At 38.1% G+C, this 27,512-nt stretch overlaps 1 protein-coding gene across 1 annotated transcript in view; it reads left to right on the top strand.

Moving 5' to 3' along the window:
* Nucleotides 1-23,772, top strand: part of LOC124545101 (peroxisomal targeting signal 2 receptor) — a 37,758-nt gene extending 13,986 nt beyond the window's left edge. Inside the window, exons 4-8 of the mRNA XM_047123914.1 lie at nt 1,310-1,423; nt 13,522-13,630; nt 14,701-14,894; nt 16,020-16,105; nt 21,566-23,772. Of these exons, the coding sequence (XP_046979870.1) occupies nt 1,310-1,423; nt 13,522-13,630; nt 14,701-14,894; nt 16,020-16,105; nt 21,566-21,749 (687 nt within the window). The 3' untranslated portion in view covers nt 21,750-23,772. The remainder of the gene's footprint in view (nt 1-1,309; nt 1,424-13,521; nt 13,631-14,700; nt 14,895-16,019; nt 16,106-21,565) is intronic.
* The last annotated feature ends 3,740 nt before the right edge of the window (nt 23,773-27,512 follow it).

Genomic DNA, 27,512 nt, shown 5'->3' on the forward strand with positions numbered 1-27,512 from the left:
CAATTTTTGTATACTGGTCAAAATTGAGATTTAGCCCATTTGTGGCCACTACCAGGTTCCTTAAGTATGAAGAAAATTTGTCATCAGTCCTTACATCTATGTCGAAGTCAGCACATATAACCACTCTTTTGTACAGTTTCTCACTTTTTAATTTATGTGGCAATGTATCAAACTTGTCTAAAATACAGAGCTTATATGGTACCCAGGGGTGCGATATATGCTGATACTTAATATGTTATACTCTTTAAGTTCTATACAACAACTTATCTGCATGACATTTTGTACTGCCTGTTGTTGAAATTACATGATAAGCCATTTGACATGAATCACGAGTTGATTTTTTTCAAATATTTTGAGTTACTTACCTTTTCAGTAACACAAGATTTTATTCCTATAATTGTATTATCTGCAAAAAGAACAAAAATTTGCATGTTTTGTAACTCCTAGTGGAACATCATTAATGTTCATCAGAAGACTGAAAATAGAATCTTGTCATAGATTTTGTCTGGATGCTTCAAATTGCAAGTGCCTTGATTGATGTGGAACTGATATGCTCTGCTTTCTGTCATTCTGATAGGATGCTATTCCACAATATTTCAACATTTGTGTGACAATGTAATGATTAACACAATCCAGTCACAAAATATTTCCAGTGGGTGTAATTTCAGATTTGATCCAAATATTTCTTCCCTTGCAGCATTTTTATTCTGAAATAGACATTTTAAAAATCTGGAAACCAGATACTCAATGATATGTTAAAATTTGTTTATTTGTTAGTACTGCTCCATGTGTTTTTATTTTGGTAGCCAGTATATGGAATTATTCTTGTCAGTAATAAGTCCAAATGTACTCTTGGCCCATATAATTCTGTTCCATTGAGAACTAACGATCACCAAGTAGCCTTCCACTTATAGTCAGACATGGAATATAAAAAGAATTCACAGGTACCCTTAAAGCCAGTCAGGTTTCTTCACCAGACTCTCAGGTGATTTCTCTTGCATTTTTTTGCGAATCTGAGTTAGTCCTTCATATCTAATACCTTTAATTGTGGCATGCTGCTCAGTATAAGGTAAATAAATTGTAGGTTTCACAGGTAATGGTGCACATGATAAAAACTCAGAGATAACACATCAGTTGTGTTATATGTCTGTAATTATCCATTAAATAATTAATTTGCAATTTTTAGAAATTAAAATTAATGTGGGGTGATGAAAATAAATTTTACGTTATTAAATTGCAATGTGGTATTAAAACACAACCTTCAGATTGACAACAGCTCTACTTACTTACCCACATATCAACATTTCAGCTACCTCCGCAGACTTTCAGGGAGCACAAGAAAGAGGTATACTCTGTGGACTGGAGTCAAACACGGCAAGAGCAGTTCATCCTTTCTGCTTCGTGGGACTGCAGTGTGAAACTGGCAAGTACTGTCTTATAATGTTGTGATAACTTGAAATGCTCCTGGTAACGAAACTGTAATGTACTACCCTACCACAATACTATTGCACTTGGCTTCCTGTGGCCATTACCGAAAATGTGTTGACTTTACTGTGAACAAGTACAGTGGTGAGTAAGGAAAACACATTGTACTGTAAATGATTTCAAGACAGTTATGCATATACTGTCAAGTTTTTCAGCATGTCCTCTTGAAATATCATGATGAAAGCTTGCAATAAGGTGAGCGAAGTGCCCTCGCACTCGCAGATGCAAGAATATCATGGTTGACTACTATAGCTCTGCCCCTTTGTTCCCACCTTCCTCCCAATTTATAAATCAAGATTCATGACACACTGCACACATTAGAAAGTGTCAGATGATATGTAAATAAAATTAACACTGTAATTGAACGTCTCACAAGGGGAGGCCGCCAATTGTGAAATTCAGATTCGATTCATACTGCGCATAATAAAAGCTCATGGCCAGAGGTGTAATGTGGCAAAGCACCAAGATGCACTTCGCAGCCGTTGTAGAGAAAATCGACAGTTAAAAGAAACCGTTGCGGTGAAATACTCTCTACGATTAATGATTTTCTACAGCGTCATAGCGCAGCGGTAAGCGCTGGGGTTCGTAATCCGAAGGTCGCCGGATCGAATCTCGCGCCATGCAATATTTTTTTATTATTGGTTTTTTGCAATTAAACTATTAATGAATTTCTTATTCATGTTGGTGAAGGCGGATCGCTCTCCAATTGTACCGCCTCCGATCGCTCTCCAATTGTACCACCTCCATTTTTCCGTTTGTTTAACAGGGTGTACCAAAGCTGTCCTGTCCACACTGATTTTCAACAATGTTATAAGTTGCGCTAGGGACCGCATCTACCTTCTTTCGAAGTTAGCAGGCAACTACGCTGTTATGGGGCAGCTCGTTTCGGCCCATTCAACATCTGTCCTTCAAGTGTAACGAGCGAGTAACGGAGTTTATATTTCATACCTGCCACAGCAAGTTTGTGTTCATGGGGTCTCTATTCTAATTCGAACGTTTGACTTACGCTATACGTATTCGTTTCTACATCTTCCGTTAACTATACGTGGTTAACATTATGAAGACAATTAATAACATTTGTGAAATACAACTTTGTTTGCGGAAAACATAATGATGTTCGAAGTCGCCAGTTTTTCCACGACAAACGACTTTCAACAACTTATTATATGCATAATTGTTGCAACTGATTGCCGGGAAAATATATATATATATATATATATATATATATATATATATATATATATATATATATATATATATATATATAAAAAAACAAAGATGATGTGACTTACCAAATGAAAGTGCTGGCAGGTCGACAGACACACAAACATACACACAAAATTCAAGCTTTCGCAACAAACTGTTGCCTCATCAGGAAAGAGGGAAGGAGAGGGAAAGACGAAAGGATATGGGTTTTAAGGGAGAGGGTAAGGAGTCGTTCCAATCCCGGGAGCGGAAAGACTTACCTTAGGGGGAAAAAAAGGACGGGTATACACTCGCACACACACACATATCCATCCACACATATACAGACACAAGCAGACATATTTAAAGACAAAGAGTTTGGCCAGAGATGTCAGTCGAGGCAGAAGTGCAGAGGCAAAGATGTTGTTGAATGACAGGTGAGGTATGAGTGGCGGCAACTTGAAATTAGCGGAGATTGAGGCCTGGTGGATAACGGGAAGAGAGGATATATTGAAGAGCAAGTTCCCATCTCCGGAGTTCGGATAGGTTGGTGTTAGTGGGAAGTATCCAGATAACCCGGACGGTGTAACACTGTGCCAAGATGTGCTGGCCGTGTACCAAGGCATGTTTAGCCACAGGGTGATCCTCATTACCAACAAACACTGTCTGCCTGTGTCCATTCATGCGAATGGACAGTTTGTTGCTGGTCATTCCCACATAGAATGCGTCACAGTGTAGGCAGGTCAGTTGGTAGATCACGTGGGTGCTTTCACACGTGGCTCTGCCTTTGATCGTGTACACCTTCCGGGTTACAGGACTGGAGTAGGTGGTGGTGGGAGGGTGCATGGGACAGGTTTTACACCGGGGGTGGTTACAAGGGTAGGAGCCAGAGGGTAGGGAAGGTGGTTTGGGGATTTCATAGGGATGAACTAAGAGGTTACGAAGGTTAGGTGGACGGCGGAAAGACACTCTTGGTGGAGTGGGGAGGATTTCATGAAGGATGGATCTCATTTCTGGGCAGGATTTGAGGAAGTCGTATCCCTGCTGGAGAGCCACATTCAGAATCTGATCCAGTCCCGGAAAGTATCCTGTCACAAGTGGGGCACTTTTGTGGTTCTTCTGTGGGAGGTTCTGGGTTTGAGAGGATGAGGAAGTGGCTCTGGTTATTTGCTTCTGTACCAGGTCGGGAGGGTAGTTGCGGGATGCGAAAGCTGTTGTCAGGTTGTTGGTGTAATGCTTCAGGGATTCCGGACTGGAGCAGATTCGTTTGCCACGAAGACCTAGGCTGTAGGGAAGGGACCGTTTGATGTGGAATGGGTGGCAGCTGTCGTAATGCAGGTACTGCTGCTTGTTGGTGGGTTTGATGTGGACGGACGTGTGAAGCTGGCCATTGGACAGGTGGAGGTCAACATCAAGGAAAGTGGCATGGGATTTGGAGTAGGACCAGGTGAATCTGATGGAACCAAAGGAGTTGAGGTTGGAGAGGAAATTCCAACCTCAACTCCTTTGGTTGGAGAGGAAATATATATATATATGTGTGTCTGTTGTGTGTCTGTCGACCTGCCAGCACTTTCATTTGGGAAGTCACATCATCTTTGTGTATATATATATATATATATATATATATATGTATGTGTATATATATATATATATATATATATATATATATATATATATATAAAAACAGACACAAGCAGACATATTTAAATATGTCTGCTTGTGTCTGTATGTGTGGATGGATATGTGCGTGTGTGCGAGTGTATACCTGTCCTTTTTTCCCCCTAAGGTAAGTCTTTCCGCCCCCGGGATTGGAATGACTCCTTACCCTCTCCCTTAAAACCCACTTCCTTTCGTCTTCCCCTCTCCTTCCCTCTTTCCTGATGAGGCAACAGTCTGTTGCGAAAGCTTGAATTTTGTGTGTATGTTTGTGTTTGTTTGTGTGTCTATCGACCTGCCAGCGCTTTTGTTCGGTAAGTCACCTCATCTTTGTTTTTATATATAATTTTTTCCACGTGGAATTTTTCCTTCCATTATATATATATATATAAGGGGGAGGGTAAGGAGTCATTCCAATCCCGGGAGCGGAAAGACTTACCTTAGGGGGAAAAAAGGACAGGTATACACTCGCACACACACACATATCCATCCACACATACACAGACACAAGCATTCATATCATTAATTTGTATTCATATATATATATATATATATATATATATATATATATATATATATATATATATATATATATATATATATATATATATATATATATATATATATATATATAAATGAATTACTAAAAAAAAAAAGTTGCATGGAGCGAGATTCGATCCGGCGACCTTCGGATTACGAACCCTAGCGCTTACCGCTGCACCACCACGCTGCAGAAAATTATTGATCGTAGAGAGTATTTCACCGCAATGGTTTCTTTTAACTGTCGATTTTCTCGACAACGGCTGAGAAGTGCATCTTGGTGCTTTGCCACATTACACCTCTGGACATGAGCTTTTATTATGCGCAGTATGAATCGAATCTGAATTTGACGGCCCCCCCTTGTCAGAGGGAAAATAAAATTGAATATCCTTAAGACAATGTACAGAGTGGTAGAGAAACAAAAAAGAAGACTGGGTAACAGCTTTCATCCATATTATTTCTGTTCACAAACTTTTTTATCAGTATTAGGATAGTAATACACAATACACATCTGAAGAGTATTACTTTCTGTCATTTTGTCAATAGTTGAAAACAGCCTGTGTAGCCTACCCAACTTCCCTGATCTATCTCCCTTCCCCTCTGTCAAGGAAGGAACTAACAGTTAAATGTGTGTGTGGAGAGACATCGACACAAACAACGTCCATCATCTTGTCAAATCAAGGGAGGAGTAATGGTACCAGTTGTAATGGTTTAATTAGGCTGTTCAGTATTAAAAACAGCCAACCAAGAGAGCTCAGCCTTCTATAAAAATTAAAAGTTACATACCGTCACAGCTGTCACCTAGCGTAACAAATTTTATTTGTAAAATTTATAATTTTAACTGAATTTTCTGTTGGTGGTTGGCAGAACATTTTAATAATATTGAAAAAGGAAAACACTTCCTAATTTTTTGAAAAATTATATTTATTTGGTCATAACCAGCTTTCAGCTACTCAGGCCGTCTTCATGTGACAACTGAATGTCGCAAAGAGAGATAAACATGATGTGGGACTTATACAGATGTTACTGATGTTATTTGTACAGAAGATACAAATATGACAAACTAAACTGAATTTTAATGCATTACCTGCTGCTTGTGTCTGTATGTGTGGATGTGTGTGTGTGTGTGTGTGTGTGTGTGTGTGTGTGTGTGTGTGTGTGTGTGTGTGTGTGCGCGCGCGCGAGTGTATACCTGTCCTTTTTTCCCCCTAAGGTAAGTCTTTCTGCTCCCGGGATTGGAATGACTCCTTACCCTCACCCTTAAAACCCACTTCCTTCCGTCTTTCCCTCTCCTTCCCTCTTTCCTGATGAGGCAACAGTTTGTTGCGAAAGCTTGAATTTTGTGTGTATGTTTGTGTTTGTTTGTGTGTCTATCGACCTGCCAGCGCTTTCGTTCGGTAAGTCACCTCATCTTTGTTTTTATATATAAACTGAATTTTCTTATTTTGTGAGCTTAAATACTGTAGTAACAATATTATGAGAAGGAAAGTAGCTACTCACCATATAGTAGAGATGCTGAGTTGCAGATAGGCACAACAAAAAGATTTTCACACTTAAAGCTTTCGGCCAATGGCCTTTGTCAACAATACACACACACACACACACACACACACACACACGTGCAAATGTAACTCACACACACGACTGCAGTCTCAGGCAACTGAAACCACTCTGGGAGCAGCAGCATTAGTGCATGATGGGAGTGGCGACTGGGTGGGGGAAAGGAGGAGGCTGGGGCTGGGAGGGTGTATAGTACAGTGGGGATGGCGAACAGAGAAGCGCTGCAGGTTGGGTGACAGGCAGGGGAGAGGTGGGGAGGGGGAGGGGAAGTAGCACGAAAGGAAAGAAATGGAGAGAAATAAGTAACATAAAATAAATAAAAAAAAGACTGTGCGTGGCAGTCGAATGACGGCTGTGTAGTGCTGGAATGGGAGCAGGGAAGGGGCTGGATGGGTGAGAACAGCGACTAACAAAGATTGAGGCCTAGAGGGTTACGAGAATGTAGGATGTATTGCAGGGGAAGTTCCCATGTGCGCTATTCAGAAAAGCTGGTGTTGATGGGAAGGATCCATATGGCACAGGCTGTGAAGCAGTCTGAGAAATGAAGGATATCATGTTTGCAGTGTATTCAGCAACAGTGTGGACCACTTGTTTCCTGGCCACAGTTTGTCGGTGGCCAATCATGTGGACAGACAGCTTGTTGGTTGTCATGCCTACATAGAATGCAGTACAGTGGTTGCAGCTTGGCTTGTAGACCACATGACTGGTTTCACAGGTAGCCCTGCCTGTGGTGGGATAGGTGATGTTAGTGACCGGACTGCAGTAGGTGGTGGTGGGAGGATGTATGGATGTATAGGACATGTCTTGCCATATAGGTCTATTACAGGAGTATAAGCCATTAGGTAAGGGATTGGAAGCAGGGGTTGTGTAAGGATGGAAAAGTATATTGTTAGGTTCAGTGGACGGCAGAATACAACTGTAGGAGGGGTGAGAGGGATAGTGGGCAGGACATTTCTCATTTCAGGAGGTAATTGAAACCCTGGCGGAGTAATTCAGTTGCTCCAGTCCTGGGTGGAACTGAGTTAAGAGGGGAATGCTCCTCTGTGGCCGGACGGTGGGGCTTTGGGAGGTGGTGGAAGACTGGAAAGATAAGGCACGGGAGATTTGTTTTTGTAAAAGGTTGGGAGGATAATTACGGTCAGTGAAGGCTTCGGTGAGACCCTCGGTATATTTCGAGAGGGACTGCTCATCACTGCAGATGCGACGACCACGGGTGGCTAGGCTAGGCTGTACAGAAGGGACTTCTTGGTATGGAATGGGTGGCAGCTGTTGAAGTGGAGGTATTGCTGGTGGTTAATAGGTCTGATATATATGGACAGTGGTACTGATGTAGCCATTGTTGAGGTGGAGATCAACATCTAGAAAGGTGGCTTGTTAGGTTGAGTAGGACCAGGTGAAGTGTGTGTGTGTGTGTGTGTGTGTGTGTGTGTGTGTGTGTGTGTTGTTGTTGATAAAGGCCATTGGCCAAAAGTTTTAAGTGTGAAAATCTTTTTGTTGTGCCTAACTGCGACTCAGCATCTCCGCTATATCGTGAGTAGCAACTTTCCTTCTCGTAATATTGTGTTACATTCCATCCTGTATTTTCCATTGTTTGATAAATGCTGTAATAATATATCTGTCTAGTGGTACCTGTTCACAAGAACAGCACAAATGGTTCAAATGGCTCTGAGCACTATGGGACTTAACTGCTGAGGTCATCACTCCCCTAGAACTTAGAACTACATAAACCTAACTAACCCAAGGACATCACACACATCCATCCCTGAGGCAGGATTCGAACCTGCGACTGGAGCAGTCACGCGGTTCCAGACTGTAGCGCCTAGAACCACTTGGCCACTCTGGCCAGCAGTACAGCACATCATCAGCAAATATGATCCAGTACTTAATTTTACAATTCACTGGCTCTTTCTGTAAGAAATTTTGTTTGAAATTGTCCATAAAAATATGTATCTCCTCTTGAAAACTTTGTTTACCCTTTTTTAGTTACTGTAATTATTGTAATATTTTCCTATGTAATACTTTGTCATTTTTTGTATCTTCTGTGCAAATAGTATCTGTGTAAGTTGCACATCATGTTTATTCCTGTTTGTGACATTTAGTTGTCACCTGAAGATGGCCTGAGAAGCAAAAGCCAGTTTGTGACCAAATAAATATAATTTTGTAGAACATCAGGAAGTGTTTCATTTTTAATATTTGTGTTTGTAAACATTAAATGTGGACAATGTTTTACCCATTCAGAAGGGTGCTGAAGCCTTTTTGAGGATCTGAAAATCACCCAGAGACTGTACAGTGGGAGATTACTACTAGCAAGCCAAGAAAATGCAGCAAGATACCAGCTGCATGAAACCACTGATGGAATAGCCTTTTTCAAGGAAACTGCAGCATATACCTAACTAGAAGTTCTTTTCCCAGAGAGGAGAGGGATAGGGTGGGGAAGTTTAAAAGGAAGAGCAGGTCAACAGACCCCTAGTAGGGGGGAGGGGGGGAGGGGGGAGTAGACAAAGATTAAGTATCCACGTGCTCCTGTTTGATTATTTTAGGTACAGTGATTTTGCTATATTTAAATTTTTATTATGGAGTATATTAGCAGTCCTTAGAGCAAGTGTGTGCATTTTATGCTTTGTGTGGGTATGTGAGGGAGAGAGAGAAAATGTCACAAATTGCTGAAGAAGTTGTATATTCAGTATTGCTATTGTCAGAAACGCCTTTGATTGTCTTAATTATACTTTTTTGTTTGATAATGTGACATCTAGGGGCCTGGTTAGTATACTGTGTGAATTCACAATTTTGTCACACCTATGTCGCCGTGAATAAGTCAGTGCCATCATGCCACCATTGTCTAATGTGAAGTAATAAACTGTAACAGTAATGAAAGAAAAGGCATTTTCTATATATTAGATTGCTGCATAACTCCATAGTGTTTTTTTTCCCCATGTTGGTATTCCAGTTGCTATGGGCTTATTTATTGATTTTCATTTTCTCTTTGCAGTTCATTGTTGCTATTTGAGTTAACATATTGTCATTTTGTCACAGTGAATGAAGTAATGGGTGCTAGAAAATTGAATGCCAAGTGGAGGAATCAGAACATTTCCGACACCCTCTTCTATTTGAGTTCGGTAGATGGGTGACAGCAGCAGAGGTAGCCAGAAACATTTGTGCCATGTATGGGGATAATGCCACTGGACAAAGCAGTAAAATGGTTTTCTCAATTTAAGAAAGATCGTCGTAATGTTAGTGACTCTCCGCATTCGGGAAGACCTTCGGGGTTTGAAGAAGATTGTTTAAATGAATTAATCCAACAATGACATCCATCTGTGTACTCAAGAACTTGCAGATGTGATGAACTGTGATCATTCCACCATCATGCTACATTTACATGCAATAGGGAAGGTTAAAAAAAAAATCAGGTATATGCTCCAAGTGAAATTCACAAAAATCAATGCTTGGTCATATGTGCATCTCTGCTTGCATGTTATCAATTGGCGCCTGAACAATGACCATTGCTATCCTGAATTGTTACTGATGATCAGAAATGGCGTCTTTATGCTAATATCAGGAAAAGAAAGGAATGGTTGAGCCCACACAAAGCAGCAACTTCCTGAACAAACATCTGTTCACGTCCACAAAGGATAATGTTATGCATCTGGTGGAACAGCGATGGTGTGGTGTACTACAAACTTCTTCCTTGAGGAGTAACCATACAGCTGACATTTATTGTCAACAACTGAGATGGCTTTGGAGACACAGTCCAAGAACAATGGCCAGAAAGACAACATGAATTGATGCTAACTCCACTATCATGCCCACCTGCATTCTGCTAGACTGACAAAAAGCACTATACAGAAATTGGGTTGGGAAGTCATTCCACAACTCTGCCCCCCTTATTCACCTGATCTTGTGCCTCAGATTGTTAACTTTTCTGCTTTCTATCAAACAACCTTCTAGGAACTTTCTTCCTGAATGAACATGCGCTCCAAACATAGCTCAACAAATTCTTCACCTCAAAACCATGTGATTTCTACAGCTGCAGAATCGAAAAGGTACCGCAGCATTGGCAGGCTGCTGTAAGTAGTGAAGGATAATATATTATTGATAACTAGTCTCTGTTATGTGTATATGTTGTTTATTAAAATTATGTAAAAACCTTAAACTTATGCACCAACCCAATATTTTAGTGGAGACAAAGGACTATGTGCAACAGTTTATTTTTATTGAGAATTTCAATAACATTGTGCTATGTACCATACTGAATTTGTAAGAAATGTTAACACATCTTAAATTCTTACACTAGACAAAACAGTTCCAATGAGATTCAACTCAGTAGCCATTATCAGAAAGTGATGTGCTAGACAGATAAGATTATGAAGGAATGTCAGTATAATTAGGAGAAGCTGTTCTCTATGTACCAAGCATTCAGTCCAAGGCTTATGTATGCAACAAAACAAGTAAATGTTGACTTAAAAGAGAATTCTGTTGTTAAGTTTCAGCTTGGGAAAAAAAGATATGAATTATTTAACAAATGCTAGCAATTGATGAGACAAGAACAAAAGATAATGTCAGATAATTAGTAGCAGAATGGTGGAAACTATAATTTTGATGCAGAATTGCAGACTATCACAAACTAATAATCTGCTGTATGCGAGCCATATAGTAACCTCTTTATAGTTAAGATAACATCTACACACTGGATGTACAATTTGTTTTTTTGCAAACCAAGCTCTATGATTGGTGGAAATTGTGCTACTGTCTGTGGATGACTCAAAGTTCGAGCATGTCTCTTCTCTCCCTCCTCATGTTCCAAGATTTACAGAGGCTCTCTCAAATGTGTTGTCCAGCGGTATAGCAAGAGAATCTCGGTGAAGCTTGTAACATCTGGAGGTAACAAGTGAAAAGATGAAACTTTTAGTCAATATGTGATGCATCCATGGTTTGTAGGTCACTTCCAACAAAATTACCTCTTAATGGTTTTGAGGCCAGATCCAGCAAACACTTTTAACCTGTTATGAATATATTCACTTTATTGTTACTTGAAGTGGAGACATTGGGAACATGGCAGCTATGAGGTTGAAAAAGGAAAGAAAAATAAGAAAAAAAGAAAAATTCCGCAATCAGGTGTTGAAGATTTCATGATGTTGACTGGCCACTGTGTGATCCTCTGCCATGTGCATTGTGTAGATGCAATATGGAGGGAAGGTGTTTCTTCAGTTGATATCATGAGGCTGACTCCACTCTATTCCAGTCCTCCTACCAAGGAAAAATCCATGGGAATTACTGGAAATTGAACCAGGGTCCTCTGTACGAGTGTCAGACATACAGGTCAGTTGGCTACAAAGACGAGATAGAAAAACACCATATTAATTCAGAGTTAATGGTCTTGTCACTTCCAAACAGTGTAATCTGATATCCATAAAGGGAACTACAAAATAATTTGTCAACAACCTTAATAATTGTTAATCCCTGAGACAATTTGTGTAGTAATATAATAAATCTTATTTTGCCGTCCATGTATGTATTTTCTGTCACCTTTCTGTATAGAATAAAACCCAATTCCCCAAATAGTTTAAATTTTAATGTGAATTTTTTGAAATGCCTTGCAAGTGTTGGCAGAAAGAAGCAGTCAAATACACTAGTGAGCCAAAACATTGACCACCTGCTCAGTAGTATGTTGGTCCACCACTGGAGAGCAATATATTCTGCATTTCATTGATTCAGTAAGTCCTTGGTAGATTTCTGGAGGTATGTGGCACCAGCTGTTTAGACACAGGTTATGCAATGCCTACAAATTAGGGACTGGTAGTATGTTGGTGGAAAGCTGACATCTAGTAGTATATTCGATGTGTTACATTGTATTTAGATCAGGCGGATTTGGTGATCAAGACTTCAGTGTGAGCTCTCTATTGTGCTGCTCCAATCACTCTAGCACGATTCTGGCCTTGTGACAAGGCAGTTATTCTGCTGGAATATGCCATCACCACTTGAGAAGACCTGAAACATGAAGGGCTGCAGGTGGTCTGCAATAATTTTCCATAGTCCACAGATGTCATAATGCTTTTGATTACTGCTTATGTCCCATGGAAGGCAAAGTGAGTGTCCTCCATAGCACAACACTGCCCCAACTGCCAAATGTCAGTGGTCCAGTTATATTTCAGGCAGCCATTTGCCTGGGTGCAGCATGAATTGGTGTAGTAAGAAACTTGATCCACTCAGACAGGTAATACATTTCTGTTGATTCATGGTCCAATTTCAATTATCTTGTGCACATTGCTGTTGTAAATGGTGATGTCATTGGGTCAGCACAGGAATGCACAGGGTTTGTCTGCTCAGAGCCACATAATGATGCATTCCTAAGCACTTGTGGGTGTACTAACACTGTACTCTGGTCATCACATCTGCCATAGATCATTCCTACTCTACTTCACAGAGCAGGCAAGCCTCTAATCTCAGCATCCTGTGATAAGACCTGGAAGTCAAACACCTTATTACCTACTTGTGCTTTCACAGTCCTTCAACCACTTTCTGTAGGTGCTCATGGCAGAAGTACTTAGTCAGTCGACCAGCGTCACTATTCAGAAAAGCTCATTCCCAAGCACTGAGCCATAACAGCCTGCCCTTTGTCAAAGTTAACCCATGTCACTAGACGTCGTCATTGTTAGAATGATTCCTCATTTGTTTCCATTCCACTTACATACTTTCCTTATCACCAAGTGGGCTTTAGTCTTGCAGTCAGCATAATTTTTGGCTCGTCAGGGTATATCACAACTTATGATGTTGTTTACTTTTTATAGTAAATCTCTCCAAAACATGAAAATGGAGAATCACTGGGGGAATGGTAGTGTTTACTAAAAACAAAACTCCAGTGATGATTCCGGAAATGATGATGAGTTAACACTTTAAATAATTGCAATTGTGATTACTCAAATTTGCAAGAAGAGGAACATTTTCAGTGCATATCACCCATTCCTCAGTCACTGTTCCAGTTCATGTATGGTAGAGATCCAAAACCTAATCCGTTGCTAATATTAAATATTTTGCAGTTAAAAATTAAAAACTATCCTGAATGTTAAGAAGTTATATATCTCTATAATTCTCTTGCAGTGGGATCCAAACCGTTCAAACTCTCTGGCAACATTCTTGGGACACTCCCAACTAGTTTACAATGCTATGTGGTCTCCACATGTTCCTTCATGCTTCGCCTCTGTCTCAGGTGTGTTTCTACAATGCCTAAAGTTTGTATTCTCTTTATTTGTTACTTCATTAATATTTCTGATTTATTAATTGTCTAGTTGTGTTTAATATATGTAAACATAAAGCCAGTACAATGTCATTGGCAAAACAATGATGTGTAACGCATTATTCAAGTACGTTTCATTAACACACATTCATTTTTGCTAGTTTAGAGATACATATTTCCATTTTCTTGTATAATGATTAATTTTCAAAGTGAACCTTGGTTAGCTGAACCTTTTTATTATCTTTAGGAAATAAATCAATTAAGCATGACAGACTACTTCCCCCTCCTCTTTTGTACCAAGAAAAAGAAACCTCCTTTCACATAAGTTCAAGATCCTCTTAGCTTTCTCCCTGCTTTTCTTTCAAATATTTTTGTGGGTAAACTCGTGTGTTACATAATTGTTTTAGCCATATCTATAGATAACTAGATCTTATACCAGAAAAAAGCAAACCTTCTGTAGTTGAAGGCCAGGGACAGTCATTTCTATGCTATATCATCAGAGAATAACATCCTTACAGGATTTAGAAAATCTGTAACATAGCTAAAGTGATCACTTCAAATTTTACCACCTAATGTGCACATATAGTTATGTATAGTAGAATATAAAACAGTCAAAAATCATGCAGTCTCAAACTAAATATTGTTGGTATTACTATTTCTTTAATTTTCTGTCTTGGTCACATTCACCTTTGAGTTAACGGAGACTACCGTAGTTTCAGACATTTCTGATCATCTGTCATATTGTAAAATACAAAATATTGAAGTATACATGTAATTTACATATAGCATTCTATATGTACAGATAATAATGGTTCATATTAAAGGTTGTAACATGCCAGAGTTGTTCTCACGTTATTAATAAAATAAATTCATAGTATAACAACATTTAAACATTTTAAATTATTCTTGATGCATGTACATGTGTGCGTGTGCACACACACACACACACACACACACACACACACACACACACACACACACACTTTTAATGTTGTAATCTCTCATTATTTTGTGAATTAATTGATCATCATACTATCCTGTAGGTGATGGAACACTGCGAATATGGAACTCGCATATGCCACAACGTGCTACGATGACATTACGAGCACATGATGCTGAGGTGCTTAGTTGTGATTGGTGCAAGTACGACCAAAATATTCTAGCCACAGGTGGTTCAGATGGCCTCATCCGGGGGTGGGATCTCCGTAGTTTCTCAATGCCAATCTTTGAACAGAAGGTAAGTAGCAGTTAAAAAATTCAAAACAAGAATATGGGAGACAGAAAGAGCATAACTCTTAAGGTCTGCTATGTTTTGCCGAAATGGGCACTGTCACTAATGGTGTGAAAACTTGCTCTTATACTGGAAGGTACCGTATTTCAAAAGTACCATTGTTTTAGCAAGTTGTGGGCAGATTTAGAGGTCCCTGTTTGCAAATGTTCAGCATGTTGTCAAATTATGCGTCAATTTCTTGGCTCATAAATTAAATTATGTGGTAACGAATGAGTCTCGATTACTCTGAGATTGTGCAAGACAGGAAAAATTCCTAAGTTCAGTAGCTTATGTTTGTATGAGGAGTGGTAGAAATCGTATTACAGAATGTATTTCACCCCTTAATGAAAAAAGAAAAAAAAAAACATATTTAGCTAACTCATACTCCCAACTGATCATCATTTCTCTCCTCTGTTTTGAGTGCTCTCCTAGATTTGTCATCAGTGATACATTGAATAAAAATTGCTATAAGAGCTAACTGTGTAACATTGTTGAGTTCAATAATCAGAATTATTGTTGCATAGTAGCTGTCATCAAGATAAAGTTAGTCACATGAGGGATAAAGTTAGTCACATGAGGTGGTTGCTGGAGGAGAGGTAGCTGGCACAAATAACTTGGAAAATAAATACCTGTGATGAAAAGTAAATTAGGTGGGCAAAGGAAAAAATGAGTAGAGGGAATAAAAGTTATGGCAAGAAGTAGTCTACAGGAGGGCAATTGGCAAAATAAATTGTGGAACTTAGAATGCAACAAATGACCTTTGATGTTGGAGGAAGACATCTGATAGATAGATAGATAGATAGATAGATAGATAGATAAAGCAGCATCTGTAAGATATTATTGGTTTATGAATATGAAAAAAGTGTATAATTTATATTTTCAAAATGGTACATTGGGTCCTTTATCACTGTAATCGATAGAGAAAATTGTATTAAGTTGAAGGCATTCATATTTTCAGCAACAGGATAGGCAAGCACTTTTCATTTGGCAGTTATATTATTTTGGCAGTTTCATACATGAAATGAAAAGATAAAATAACTTCTTATATTGAATATTACTTTGGTTTTCTGTAATAATTATTTCTCTTTCTAGGGATGCGAATTTGCAGTTAGAAGGGTGAAGTTCTCTCCACATCATCTCTCAGTATTAGCATCTGTTGCGTATGATTTCACTACAAGGTATGTCCTAAATGTATTCATTACTCTGTGTGTTGAACTTTTCAATGAATGAGAATTTTCTATCTCCCGTAACAAGCTGATTTAAGGATCAATGGTAAATCATGGGGCAAAAAATTAAGAAATGATAGCTGAGCAGCAACAGTAAGACCAACTTATACTTACTTTAGAACATGAAATACCATTTGCCTTGTTTAGAAGCCAAATGTAATGAAAATATGTATAAAAGGCTATCGGTGATAGACTCAAGGATAATATGCTCTAAAAATTTCAAAGACAACTGCGCATGCATGGCAGCAGAGCACGGGTCAACGAAGTCTACGTTGCCGAACTGTGTTGCTACAGACAACAGTCAGCTCATTTGCCTACGGTACATTACACATTACACATTCAAATATATGAGGGGAATAATAAATATTAAAACCAATTTCGATCAATCGTCATGAGAGAAATATTAATTCATGTCTTGATGACGTTGCGTCCACTGCTCCACAGATTTACTCTGCATGACGTTGGGAGGCGAGAACAGCTGACACAGCTTTGTGAAGATATGAAGTATAATTTTTCTCAAAATGGCAATTGGCTAACGATAAGGTCATTGAAACTGCTTGCAGTAATTACCATTTATTGTAATTTGAACTGCATAATAAGTAAAAATGTCATACTTTTCGCTGTTAATGGGCATTATGATTGTAAACTAACACATCCAATGTTACAGTGAGAGACCACATTTATAATCCTTTGAATAAGCAAACAATTAACCAACTCCAGGGAATGCTGGCCGATCACATCGAAAACCCCAGATATCTCGACAAGTAACAGTTACTGTCATTTTAGGGCCTTATCCAGTTTGTGCCTTGAAAATGACATATGTTTACATGTGGAAATAGGACTTCTGACGAATTTATCCAGCTGCATTCTCGCATACAACATGATGGGAGAAGCTTAACTGCTCCTTGGGCAATATTTTGAACGTTATAGTCTTCTTAATTAAAAGGATACAAAGTCCTAATCAAAAAGGCTAGGAAGTTCTCCATTATTATGTATGCAACTGATATGTTGACGAACACATTTTTTAAACCATGAGTCTGTAAAACTATGAAATGTTATTACTTTGTTCCAAAGTCTATATCATAACACCATCGTCACTTCTGTTTGAGTCAATTTCTGAACAATATGATTGTAAATTTACAATGGGAGGTTCAAGGCACATATCCATCATCACTTCCCTGTCAAATTCTTCTTTCTGAAGCGTTTCAGCATGCCGCACAGACAGTGCGCCAGCTGCAGGTGGAATGTTGTCTACTGCCTCATTGCCTATTGTCTCGTGCACAAGCGATTCACTGTATGTTATCTTGAATCATTCATTTCTTTCTCCCACATAGCCTTAAAACCCTTTGCCCAAATCATTTCTATGGGGCTACACTGACAGTGACATGGGGGTAAATGTTAAACTGTGTGACCCCATTCACATGCAAGAAGGTCAAGTTTGTACATTCTGTCATGTGACTTGTATAAATTGACAGGCTGCAGGAGATCGGCACGAGTCTGGTTTATACGGTGCTTAATATTTTTGTTTTTAAGCTAGAGAAAAATATCCGCTTTTCCAGTGTTTGTAATTGATGTTTTCTCTATAACATTTGAATTATAATTGACAATGACCAACTTCAAAGCAAGGTATGACAAGAATTGTGAATCACATCATGAAAATGACAGCGTTCATTTCCAAATGGTAATCACTGCTGTTTTTCTTACACGTAAATAAAAGTTTAATCTCAGAAACAAAACCAGAAGAAGAGCCAACACGAAGAATAATTATCCAAGAACTTATTCCTATGAGAACTTTAAATCTGCCACTACCATTACACATTTTCCAGCAGATCTTTTTCAAAATATTCTGACTGACTCATCAAGGTAATACAATGATGAACTACCTCCTTCTCTTGTATCATGAATCTTTATATGGGATATAGTTCATGCTGCATCTATGTCACTTCTTTGATCTAAAACTCTCTTCTTAATGTATCTGGAACCGCATTTACATTGACGAAGCTGCATAACTATTACAGGTTTATGTGATGTCGGGCATTCATCATTCACATCAAGCATTTTAAAATAGCGTTGTTAAAACCATCCATTGGTGTTACAGGTTCCTTGCAATTTCAGTGTTTTCCAGGCGACACGAAACCAACTGTTTCTGTGGTTGCTACAGCTCTGACACTTTCATTTACAATTCCTTTTACAGTTCTCTTGCCGACACCACCTGGTTCTGCAGTCCGTTCTTGTGTTTTCAAATGTCAACGGTAGGAGACCTGCTTTCAAATTCACGTTTGAAAAAGTTATAAATGCAGTAAATAATCCACCTCACCTGCTTGTGAAACACTTCACATTTATTGCCGTCACTTGACTTTTTTTTTTAAATCACGCTTAAACATTTACAGATACATGTTCACAGTTATACTGCTGCAAGGAAAAAAATGAAACAATAAAAAAATTGACAGTTGAATGAATAATTCGGTTGTCACCAAGTACGGCAACAGTGCAGCATGTAGAAGTGAGATTCTCGCTCTCTAGCTGTAACTCTCTGCCAGTGCCTAGTGGAGGGGGATACGCAGAATGGCTGAAAACTGACCGCCTTCTTACATGACGCAAACTTTAGGATCAGTTCAATCAGTACTCTTGTCCCCACACACAAAAAATTGTACCAACCCTTTGCAGTTAAACTGTTGTTTCTTTTTTATGTTGTATATCATACCGTGAATTCAGTGTTATGCGGCATAGCTGCTGTTTTAAAATGTACGGCGGCATCATCATCGGAATCAAATGCTTTTGGCATTTCTGTTGCAAATTATTTTAAGAGTAAGCCATTGCTGATGCATTTCTGAGCTTTAGGTAATTTTAAGTGTGCGGCATATGACGCAATGAAACTCTCTTCTTCGAGATTCGATGGCTCAGTCAACTCATGTACCTCTACCTTTAAGTTATTGACAAGAGGACATTGTTCGTCATAGGAGTAATGCCTGTGTGTCACTTCACGGAGCAAAAAGAAATACATATTAAACTTTGAGGTTTTTCATTGGAATTATGTACAGAAAGTCCTTTATCTCCCATTCCTCATGACAAACGCTCTTTTTTTAAAAAAAAGGCATAGAAATAACCGGAATGAAACTAGAATGATGGCCATGGCAATAAACACAATGACAACTTGAATGATCGTGTGATGTTACTGAACAAAATGCCTAGAGGAAGTGTACTAACAAAACAGTGATGCCTCTTCGAAGTCAAAAAGATGCTGCCCCACTGAATTGCTGATAAGCAAACGAACTGAGGGCTGCTGCTGCACTGTGACGACACTGCCCGAGTAGTGTTCGAGGAGGAAACACTCATTGGAGGGAACTATCTTAAGAGTCACACTGTTCCAGTCCTGCCTTAATCCCTTAACATAAAACCCTGAGTTATCTTGATTTTATTTTGACAGAAACTTAAAATCCCTAGTACACTTGGGCAACTTGAGAACAGACCTAAAAAAAAAAAATCCCCACTTATATCCGTTTCAGCACCGACAGTTACATGTTCAGCCACTCAAGAGTATCTGGTACTACATTTGTAACCTGGCTGTCACGTTTTGGTTGAGGTTGTTGTCACCAGATATTGTCTTTACTGTGTGGAGCTTTGGACCTAGACAACACAACACATGCTTTCACACTCTCTCTTATATTGTTGTTTAGGCAACGCTTTCAGAAAAAGAATTACTATAATGATCTTGAGTTTGACATTGAATTTAGTAGCTCAGAAAGTGAAGAAGAATATGATGTTACTTAATTAGAGACTGAAAGTGACGGCAGTTAGTCAGTTGAATGCCAAATGTTCAGCAATGGTTAGAGATAAATACACTCACTGTGCTTCAGCTAGCTCCTTCAAGATTTATGTTCACAGAAAAATGTTGTGAAATACATGGTTAGACTTCATAATTACACATAAACTAAAAAATGACTTCAAGTTTCAGTATAATCAAGAGTCCAGTGCGTGAGTATACTCGGGATTTTATCATTGGTGATTTTCAAAATTTTGTAACTCATTATTTTGAGCTTTTAAAACCATCTTTGTGTGTTCATATGTAATGTCATTCATTATAGGATGTATTTCATTAATAAAAAAAATATTTTTGGAACATAATTTGGAAAAAAAGTTACGTTAACCCTTTAATGACCTCTCACCCCCCCCCCCCCCCCCCCCCCCACAGTATATATATATATATATATATATATATATATATATATATATATATATATATATATATATAAAAACACAGATGATGTGACTTACCAAACGAAAGTGCTGGCAGGTCGATAGACACACAAACATACACACGAAATTCAAGCTTTCGCAACAAACTGTTGCCTCATCAGGAGAGAGGGAAGGAGAGGGAAAGATGAAAGGATGTGGGTTTTAAGGGAGAGGGTAAGGAGTCATTCCAATCCCGGGAGCGGAAAGACTTACCTTGGGGGAAAAAAGGACAGGTATACACTCGCGCGCACACACACACACACATATCCATCCGCATATACACAGACACAAGCAGACATTTGTAAAGGCAAAACTCTTTGCCTTTACAAATGTCTGCTTGTGTCTGTGTATGTGTGGATGGATATGTGTGTGTGTGTGTGTGTGTGTGTGTGTGTGTGTGTGTGTGTGTGCGCACTATAAATATCGTTTTTCGAAAGCATTACTAAAGGAAGAGTCTGAGAGTCCGTGTTTCGTTGTGTAAAGGCGATATCTACTGGTAACCTTTTCAAAGAAAACACGACAGCCAGGCTACAAATGTACTACCATATGCTCGCTAGCAACCGAACATATAACTACCAGCTCTGAAGCAGATATAAGTGGGGTTTTATATTTCCGAGGGTCTGTCTTTAAGTTGCCTGTGAATACTCGGGATTTTAAGTTCCTGTCAAAATAAAAAAAATGAGATAACTCGGCGTTTTAAGTTAAGGGGCTAATGCTGTCGATACACATTATCCTAGCTTTTCAATGGTTTGAGGTAGGTTAAAAAGGAAGGGCACATCATTTGGACTTCCAGAATGAAATAATTTTTTTTTTTTCTATTTCATACTTTTTCAGGTTGCTGTGTCAAAATGTGAAATCCAGAACATTTAAATACCATCTAATTTTGTACCCTATTCCTGAACTTACATCATTTCCTATTCAGTCACTACTATGATTATATGATTAATCTTTTTTTTTCTTCCTCTGTCATTGTTCTCTTATGACTGTTATTTTACTGTCTGTAATCAAGTTCAGAAGCTGTTGATGAAAACTTAAACAATATCAGATTTTGTATGTAACAAGAATACTGTCAGACTGAATTAATATATCACACTGTCTTCATGCTGATTTTTTTTTTTAATGTTGTACTACTTTGTTTATTGTGTACAAGTTATCTCAATGATCTCTTTTCTTCAGGATTTGGGACTTCAAAGTGTCATCAGAAGCGGTGGAGACAGTAAAGCATCACTCAGAGTTCGTGTATGGTTTGGACTTCAATAGCCATGTGGTAGGACAGATTGCTGACTGTGGATGGGACTCACTCGTTCATGTTTTCAACCCTCGTTCTCTCAGTACCGTGCCATCCATTCCTATAAAGTGAATCATTCCAGTTTTCTTCGTGGTTTTCCTCCTCCTAGAATTTGTTTGTCAGTGCATCATCTGGTACATAGATCCCTGCCTCATATTTAAGTGGAAATAATGTAATCATTAATGAAATTATGAAGTAGGGATGATGGAATTTGATGCCAAAGAAGGTGACCACTCACCTACAATAATGAAGTTCTGAGCCATGAATGTGATCCACACATTAGAGTATGGGTAGATCTATTTTGTTTGAGTCTGCAGAATTACACATGAGCTGTAATAGTAGCTGGTAATGACCAACAACTATGTGCTTATACACCACTGTCTTAAAAACATTCAAGCTACTTTACTTATTATGGTATTGTTTTGCTTGCTAATGAAGTAGTGATACAGCTTTTGAGCATATGTTTTGGAAACTTAACACTCATAAGCTAGATTCACTGCAGTGGCTTTGAATAAAGCACTCAGAAACTTTAAGACAAGTTATGTAAGCTTTTCATGCCAAGATCTTTGGTGAATGACTTGACATGTGTATTCCTCCAGATAAAAGTTATAGTACCTGTAGCCTTTTTAAATAAATTCACCAGCAGAAATAGTTTGTGGAGACAAGGAGATTTCTATGAGCTGCCTTAATTATAATGCAAAAACTAAATTGTTTTCTTTGCAACTGTGTACATCACTGTTCATTTTCATCTTAAAATTTGAACATTTATTGTAGTCTGAGCACAGTGCACACAAGATTTTAGACTGTTTCAAACTGTGTAATAATAAAATAACCATCAGTCTAATGTTTAATATTTTTCCTTACTCATTTTGTTTAAGTTTACAAACCTTCAAAGTCACATACATATTTGTATTTATTTGTATTTACTCGTTGCTGGTCATTCTCTCTAAATACCAGTGATATGTCACACAAGTTAAATTTTTTGGGATTCATATCTCTATTTTAGTCGTTGTAACTGTGTTAACCATGACTTAATTGTTTAAAACAATAAAATAATACTAGTGATCACTTTATTCTTATTCAGTTCTTTTTATTACTCTTTGTACATGTGGTCATATCTATTCATGACTATAGATTTTTTACTTCATACTGAAGAAGGGAGTGGTTTTTTTTAATAAAAAGAAAAGAAAGTAAAAAGTCAACTACTGTATTGATTACTACTAATAGATTCAGGTTTCCATGTTTATCAAATCTCCTAATTAATAAGTACATTGTACAGTTTTCTGTCGTGTATTTATTCAAAGTGAACAGCATGGTGGCATCAATTTTTGTACTTATTCAGTGAGACACTTTTCTCCTTTAAGTGTTATAATATGCAAATGGGAAGATGTCAGTGTCATGTGATTGAAGATGTATGTATATCAACATAACTTCTGAAGTTTTCCAATATTTAATTGCACAAGAAACAGATTAAATTTTACTTTTACCTACAATATTTCTGTAACTTAATTTATAAATCTATCTGCCATTTACCAGTGCAATATAAATGTTAGCCCCACCTTAAAGACACAAGAGTAATAGTGTGATGTAGCATTTCACTAAATTAATGCTGGAATTGTTTTGCATCTCTGGATCTTGAGTATGTTTAATAGACCACTTCTTATTTAATAGATGTTATCTCATAAATGGTTTTAGGATTTTTATGGCACTTGACAGGACTTTCACCACTGTTGAAGCTGAGTGTAAGCAAAAACTTATCTTGGTTATCTGTGTTAATGAAGCTGTACAGCCTTTTCATAACTGGAGAGGCTGGTTCAATCAACATGTAACACAAAGACAAGGGCATCTCCTTTATAACAGTATCTAGTAGAGCATTATGAAACAAGGCTGTCTTCATATTTTACAGCTGGATAATTTTAGTTAAATATTTGGCCATACTATTTTTAAAATAATTATTACAAAAATGTGGACAACTTCAGTATGATTAATAACAGAAAAGCCTTGCATGCAAAAGAATCAGAATCTTAGGTTTGCGATGAAAGCATTGAGCCTTAAGATTGTGAGACGATTGCTTTTTTTTGGGGGGGGGGGGGGGAGAAGAGACAGGAAAATAATTATTTTCCATAGCTTTTGATTGCACATGCTTGCATTTTGAAACTATGGTTTTAAATAGTTTCAATAGTATGTCACTTTACAGTTGTTGGCCTTCTTCTGCTATGGAAGCAACAGCTTGAGGTTGTTTTTTGTAGTTCTTTTTTTCTTTAAGGAGTGCAATACATTCTGTAATATGATCTCTACCATCCGTCACCCGAACGTAAGCTGTTGAACTAAATAAGCTCTCCTGTCCTCCACAATCTCAAAGTAATCTGCACACATTCCTTATCACATAATGCTGGTTAGAGTTAAGAAACAGACATAATTAACCAACTTGCTTAACAGTTGCAAACAAGCAAGTCTAAATCTATCTACAATTTACATAAACAATGACATTTTTTAAATATGGTACGTTCCACTATAACAGCAAGATTTCAACAAATGTATGTTTACTTTCTAATGGGCAATATGGTACCTTGCTATCCACATTACAAGATGCATATTTCCCACATTTGGGTTATAAATGTGACACTGATATTTGTGTCATACACATCCACATCATATGTACCTATGAGGTTAGACATTTTCTTCATAATATTTCAATATTATGGTTACAGATAATCCACTACTTATTTATGTTGAGAAACATTCATTATCATTTTTCTGAGCTGGATATACACGGTAACATTATTTCAGTTTAATATTTAAATACATCCACTAGATTTGACTCATCAAGAATAATTACTATTAGGTTTGAGACCAAGCTGCTATTCATCTGTTTTTAATGAATTCATATACTGAACTGCCAGTTTTGTCTCAGAATTGCTGTGTATAGTGTGGATAATCCCTTTGAAGGTGACAAAGGAAAGCTTCATAAATGGTAATCTGAGCAGAATACTCAGCAGCATGTAGCAACAAAACAATGGAAGGGTTCCACACATTGTCAGTAATTACAATCTTCAGTTTCTTACTAATTTAAATTTGTTTACCTTTTGATATCATTCTTGGAATATTTTTAGCAGCACAAGGCAGGATGTCATATGAAACTTGGAAAACAACTGCGTCATGTACATACACTATTTTATTTATTCTTGTGTTACAGAATCATTAATAATATCTATGTTTAGAATATATTGCGTGTTTCCTAGTTTTTCAGTTTTAACATCTGGAGTACTTACAGCACAGATCTGTTAAAAAATGTAGCTTCTATGGATTACAAAGATAACTAGATAATTACACAGTTGAAATGCATTATAATCATTTGAAGTGCATACAAAATTAATAACATCAAGCTGACTTATTGTCTCCTGAACTAAGTATTTTTAAAACTGAAGTTGCTTCATTACTGTAGTGTCTTAGGTTCTTTGAACATGTTCATGGTTTATAACTAATGGTTCATAAACCATATAAGTTCATATATAAACTGAACTGACTTCATAAGATTTTCATTGTAGCAAATTAAGAGAGTCAGAATGACAAGGACAGAGACTACAGAAAATTTGTGGAATAAGTGAAAAGAATTTTGAAGTCTATTTCCATTACAGAAATCCACAAAACTTAAGACTTGGTAACAGAAGTTTTATTTATTGTTAAATGATACTGTTAATTTTTAATGTTGATTTAAAGGTCCACACACACTAATTCCATAAGACTGTTATTGTGTTTTTATTGTTTTTGTAACTACAGAAGTTTATGGGGTTATGCAACTAATGAATCCGAATTATTTGTGTAGAAAATTTGTATAGACTGAAATTGTTGATTGAAATAAAATAGTACAATTAATAATGAAATTTATTTTCATTCTCTACACAATTTCTCATCTATTGTGTTGTCTCCCTTTCCCCAAACTTCTTCCCCCCCTCCCCCGCACATATAGCTTAACATGTGACCTACATATGTACAGTTACAATCAATCAGGGTAACTTTTTTGCCAGTCAGGGTATCTTTGAACTATGTATTACTTTTGTTTCAAATGGCTGCTGCTCCACCAACTTCCATTATTTTGTACTAAAAGTGTCAGTTTGATTACCTTTGACTTCTAGTTAGTATTTCAGTCATCTTTTCAACTTCCTACAAGCTCTTAGGCTTGTGGTTATCCATTAATTATACTGGCTGTGAAGAGATGTCCTTACAACAAATGATTTAAGCTGAATAATTCCAGGTCTAGTTAATTAGTAACATGTTCTATGGATCATTTAGAACGATAGATCTTAATGGTGTGGAATGAGTCATTACGCGTTCACATCGCAAATTAATTTGTATGAGGGTTGACCCAGAAGTAAAGTTCCCTCTATTTTTACAAATGGACATCTGTTTATTCTCATAGAAATTTACGTAGTTACAAAGAAAAACTTAGCTCTATATTTCTACATAACTTCCATTTTTTTCTATTTATTTTTGTAGATGGTGCTCCAATTCCTGTATCCCCATTCGTAGAACTCTGGCACCTACCCATTGAGGAAGAATTTCATTTCTTCTTTGACTTCATTGTCGCTCTGGGAGCATTGGCCAGGCAAGTATGATAATTGTTAGGCACAAGGTGCGAACTGTAAGTTGGGTGGAGCATGACACTCCAACCAAAGTTTGTCAAAAGTTCCTGGGTGTGGCAGAACACGTGAGGTCAGGTGTTATCGTGAAGCAGCTTTACACCTTCTGTCAGTCGTCCTCTCCACCTGAGTTTTCATAGCGTGTCGCAATGACTGTCTGAGTTGTTTATTGCCCCACGTTCCATGAAATCAGTCACCAGTATCCCCTTACGATCCCAAAACACTGACCATGAAGCAGCACGAGTTTGTTTGAATTCCTTTGTGACTGGTGACCCCGAGTGATACCTTTTGTGGTGTCACCACCAGACACCACACTTGCTAGGTGGTAGCCTTCAAATCGGCCGCGGTCCGTTAGTATACGTCAGACCCGCGTATCGCCACTATCAGTGATCGCAGACCGAGCGCCGCCACACGGCAGGTCTAGAGAGACTTCCTAGCACTCGCCCCAGTTGTACAGCCGACTTTGCTAGCGATGGTTCACTGACAAAATACGCTCTCATTTGCCGAGACGATAGTTAGCATAGCCTTCAGCTACGTCATTTGCTACGATCTAGCAAGGCGCCATTACTTGTTGCTATTGATCTTGTGATTCATGTACCGTCAGACCGACGTTCAGCATTTATGGATTAAAGTTAAGTATTCCACCACCTACGTCCGTTTTCCTAAATTCTAATTTCCTTGTCCAGTTCCAGACATCACGCCAGCCTGCGTGAGCTAAAACGCGTGCCTTTCGGCTTCCTCTATTAATAGGGTGTTGGCTCTCCTGCCAACCCACAACACCTTTGTTTGGATTTTTCTTTCATTTTGGAAGTGAAACAAAACACACATTTCATCTCCTGTAACAATGGAGTCCAACAATCGTTTCTTGTGTTCTTGACACTTTTGAAGAAACTGGCGAGCACAGTGAAGGCATTTCTCCTTGGGTTCTGCTATCAGCATATGCGGTACCCACTGAGCACTACACTTGTGATACCTCAATTTTTACATCAAAGTTCTTTCAACTGTACTGTAAGAACTCCTATGAATCCAAGAAACAAGCTCACGGATGGTGACCCGTTTCGAAAGGCTTCACATCGGACCATCTCGATAACCATTTCCGAAACTGAAGGTCTTCCACTTAAACTCCCTGCACCATTTTCGGACATGTTGAAAGGACATATACTTGTCAACTGATGACGAATATCTATGGGTGAAG

Source organism: Schistocerca americana, chromosome 8 (assembly GCF_021461395.2).
Source record: "Schistocerca americana isolate TAMUIC-IGC-003095 chromosome 8, iqSchAmer2.1, whole genome shotgun sequence".
Lineage (NCBI taxonomy): Eukaryota > Metazoa > Arthropoda > Insecta > Orthoptera > Acrididae > Schistocerca > Schistocerca americana.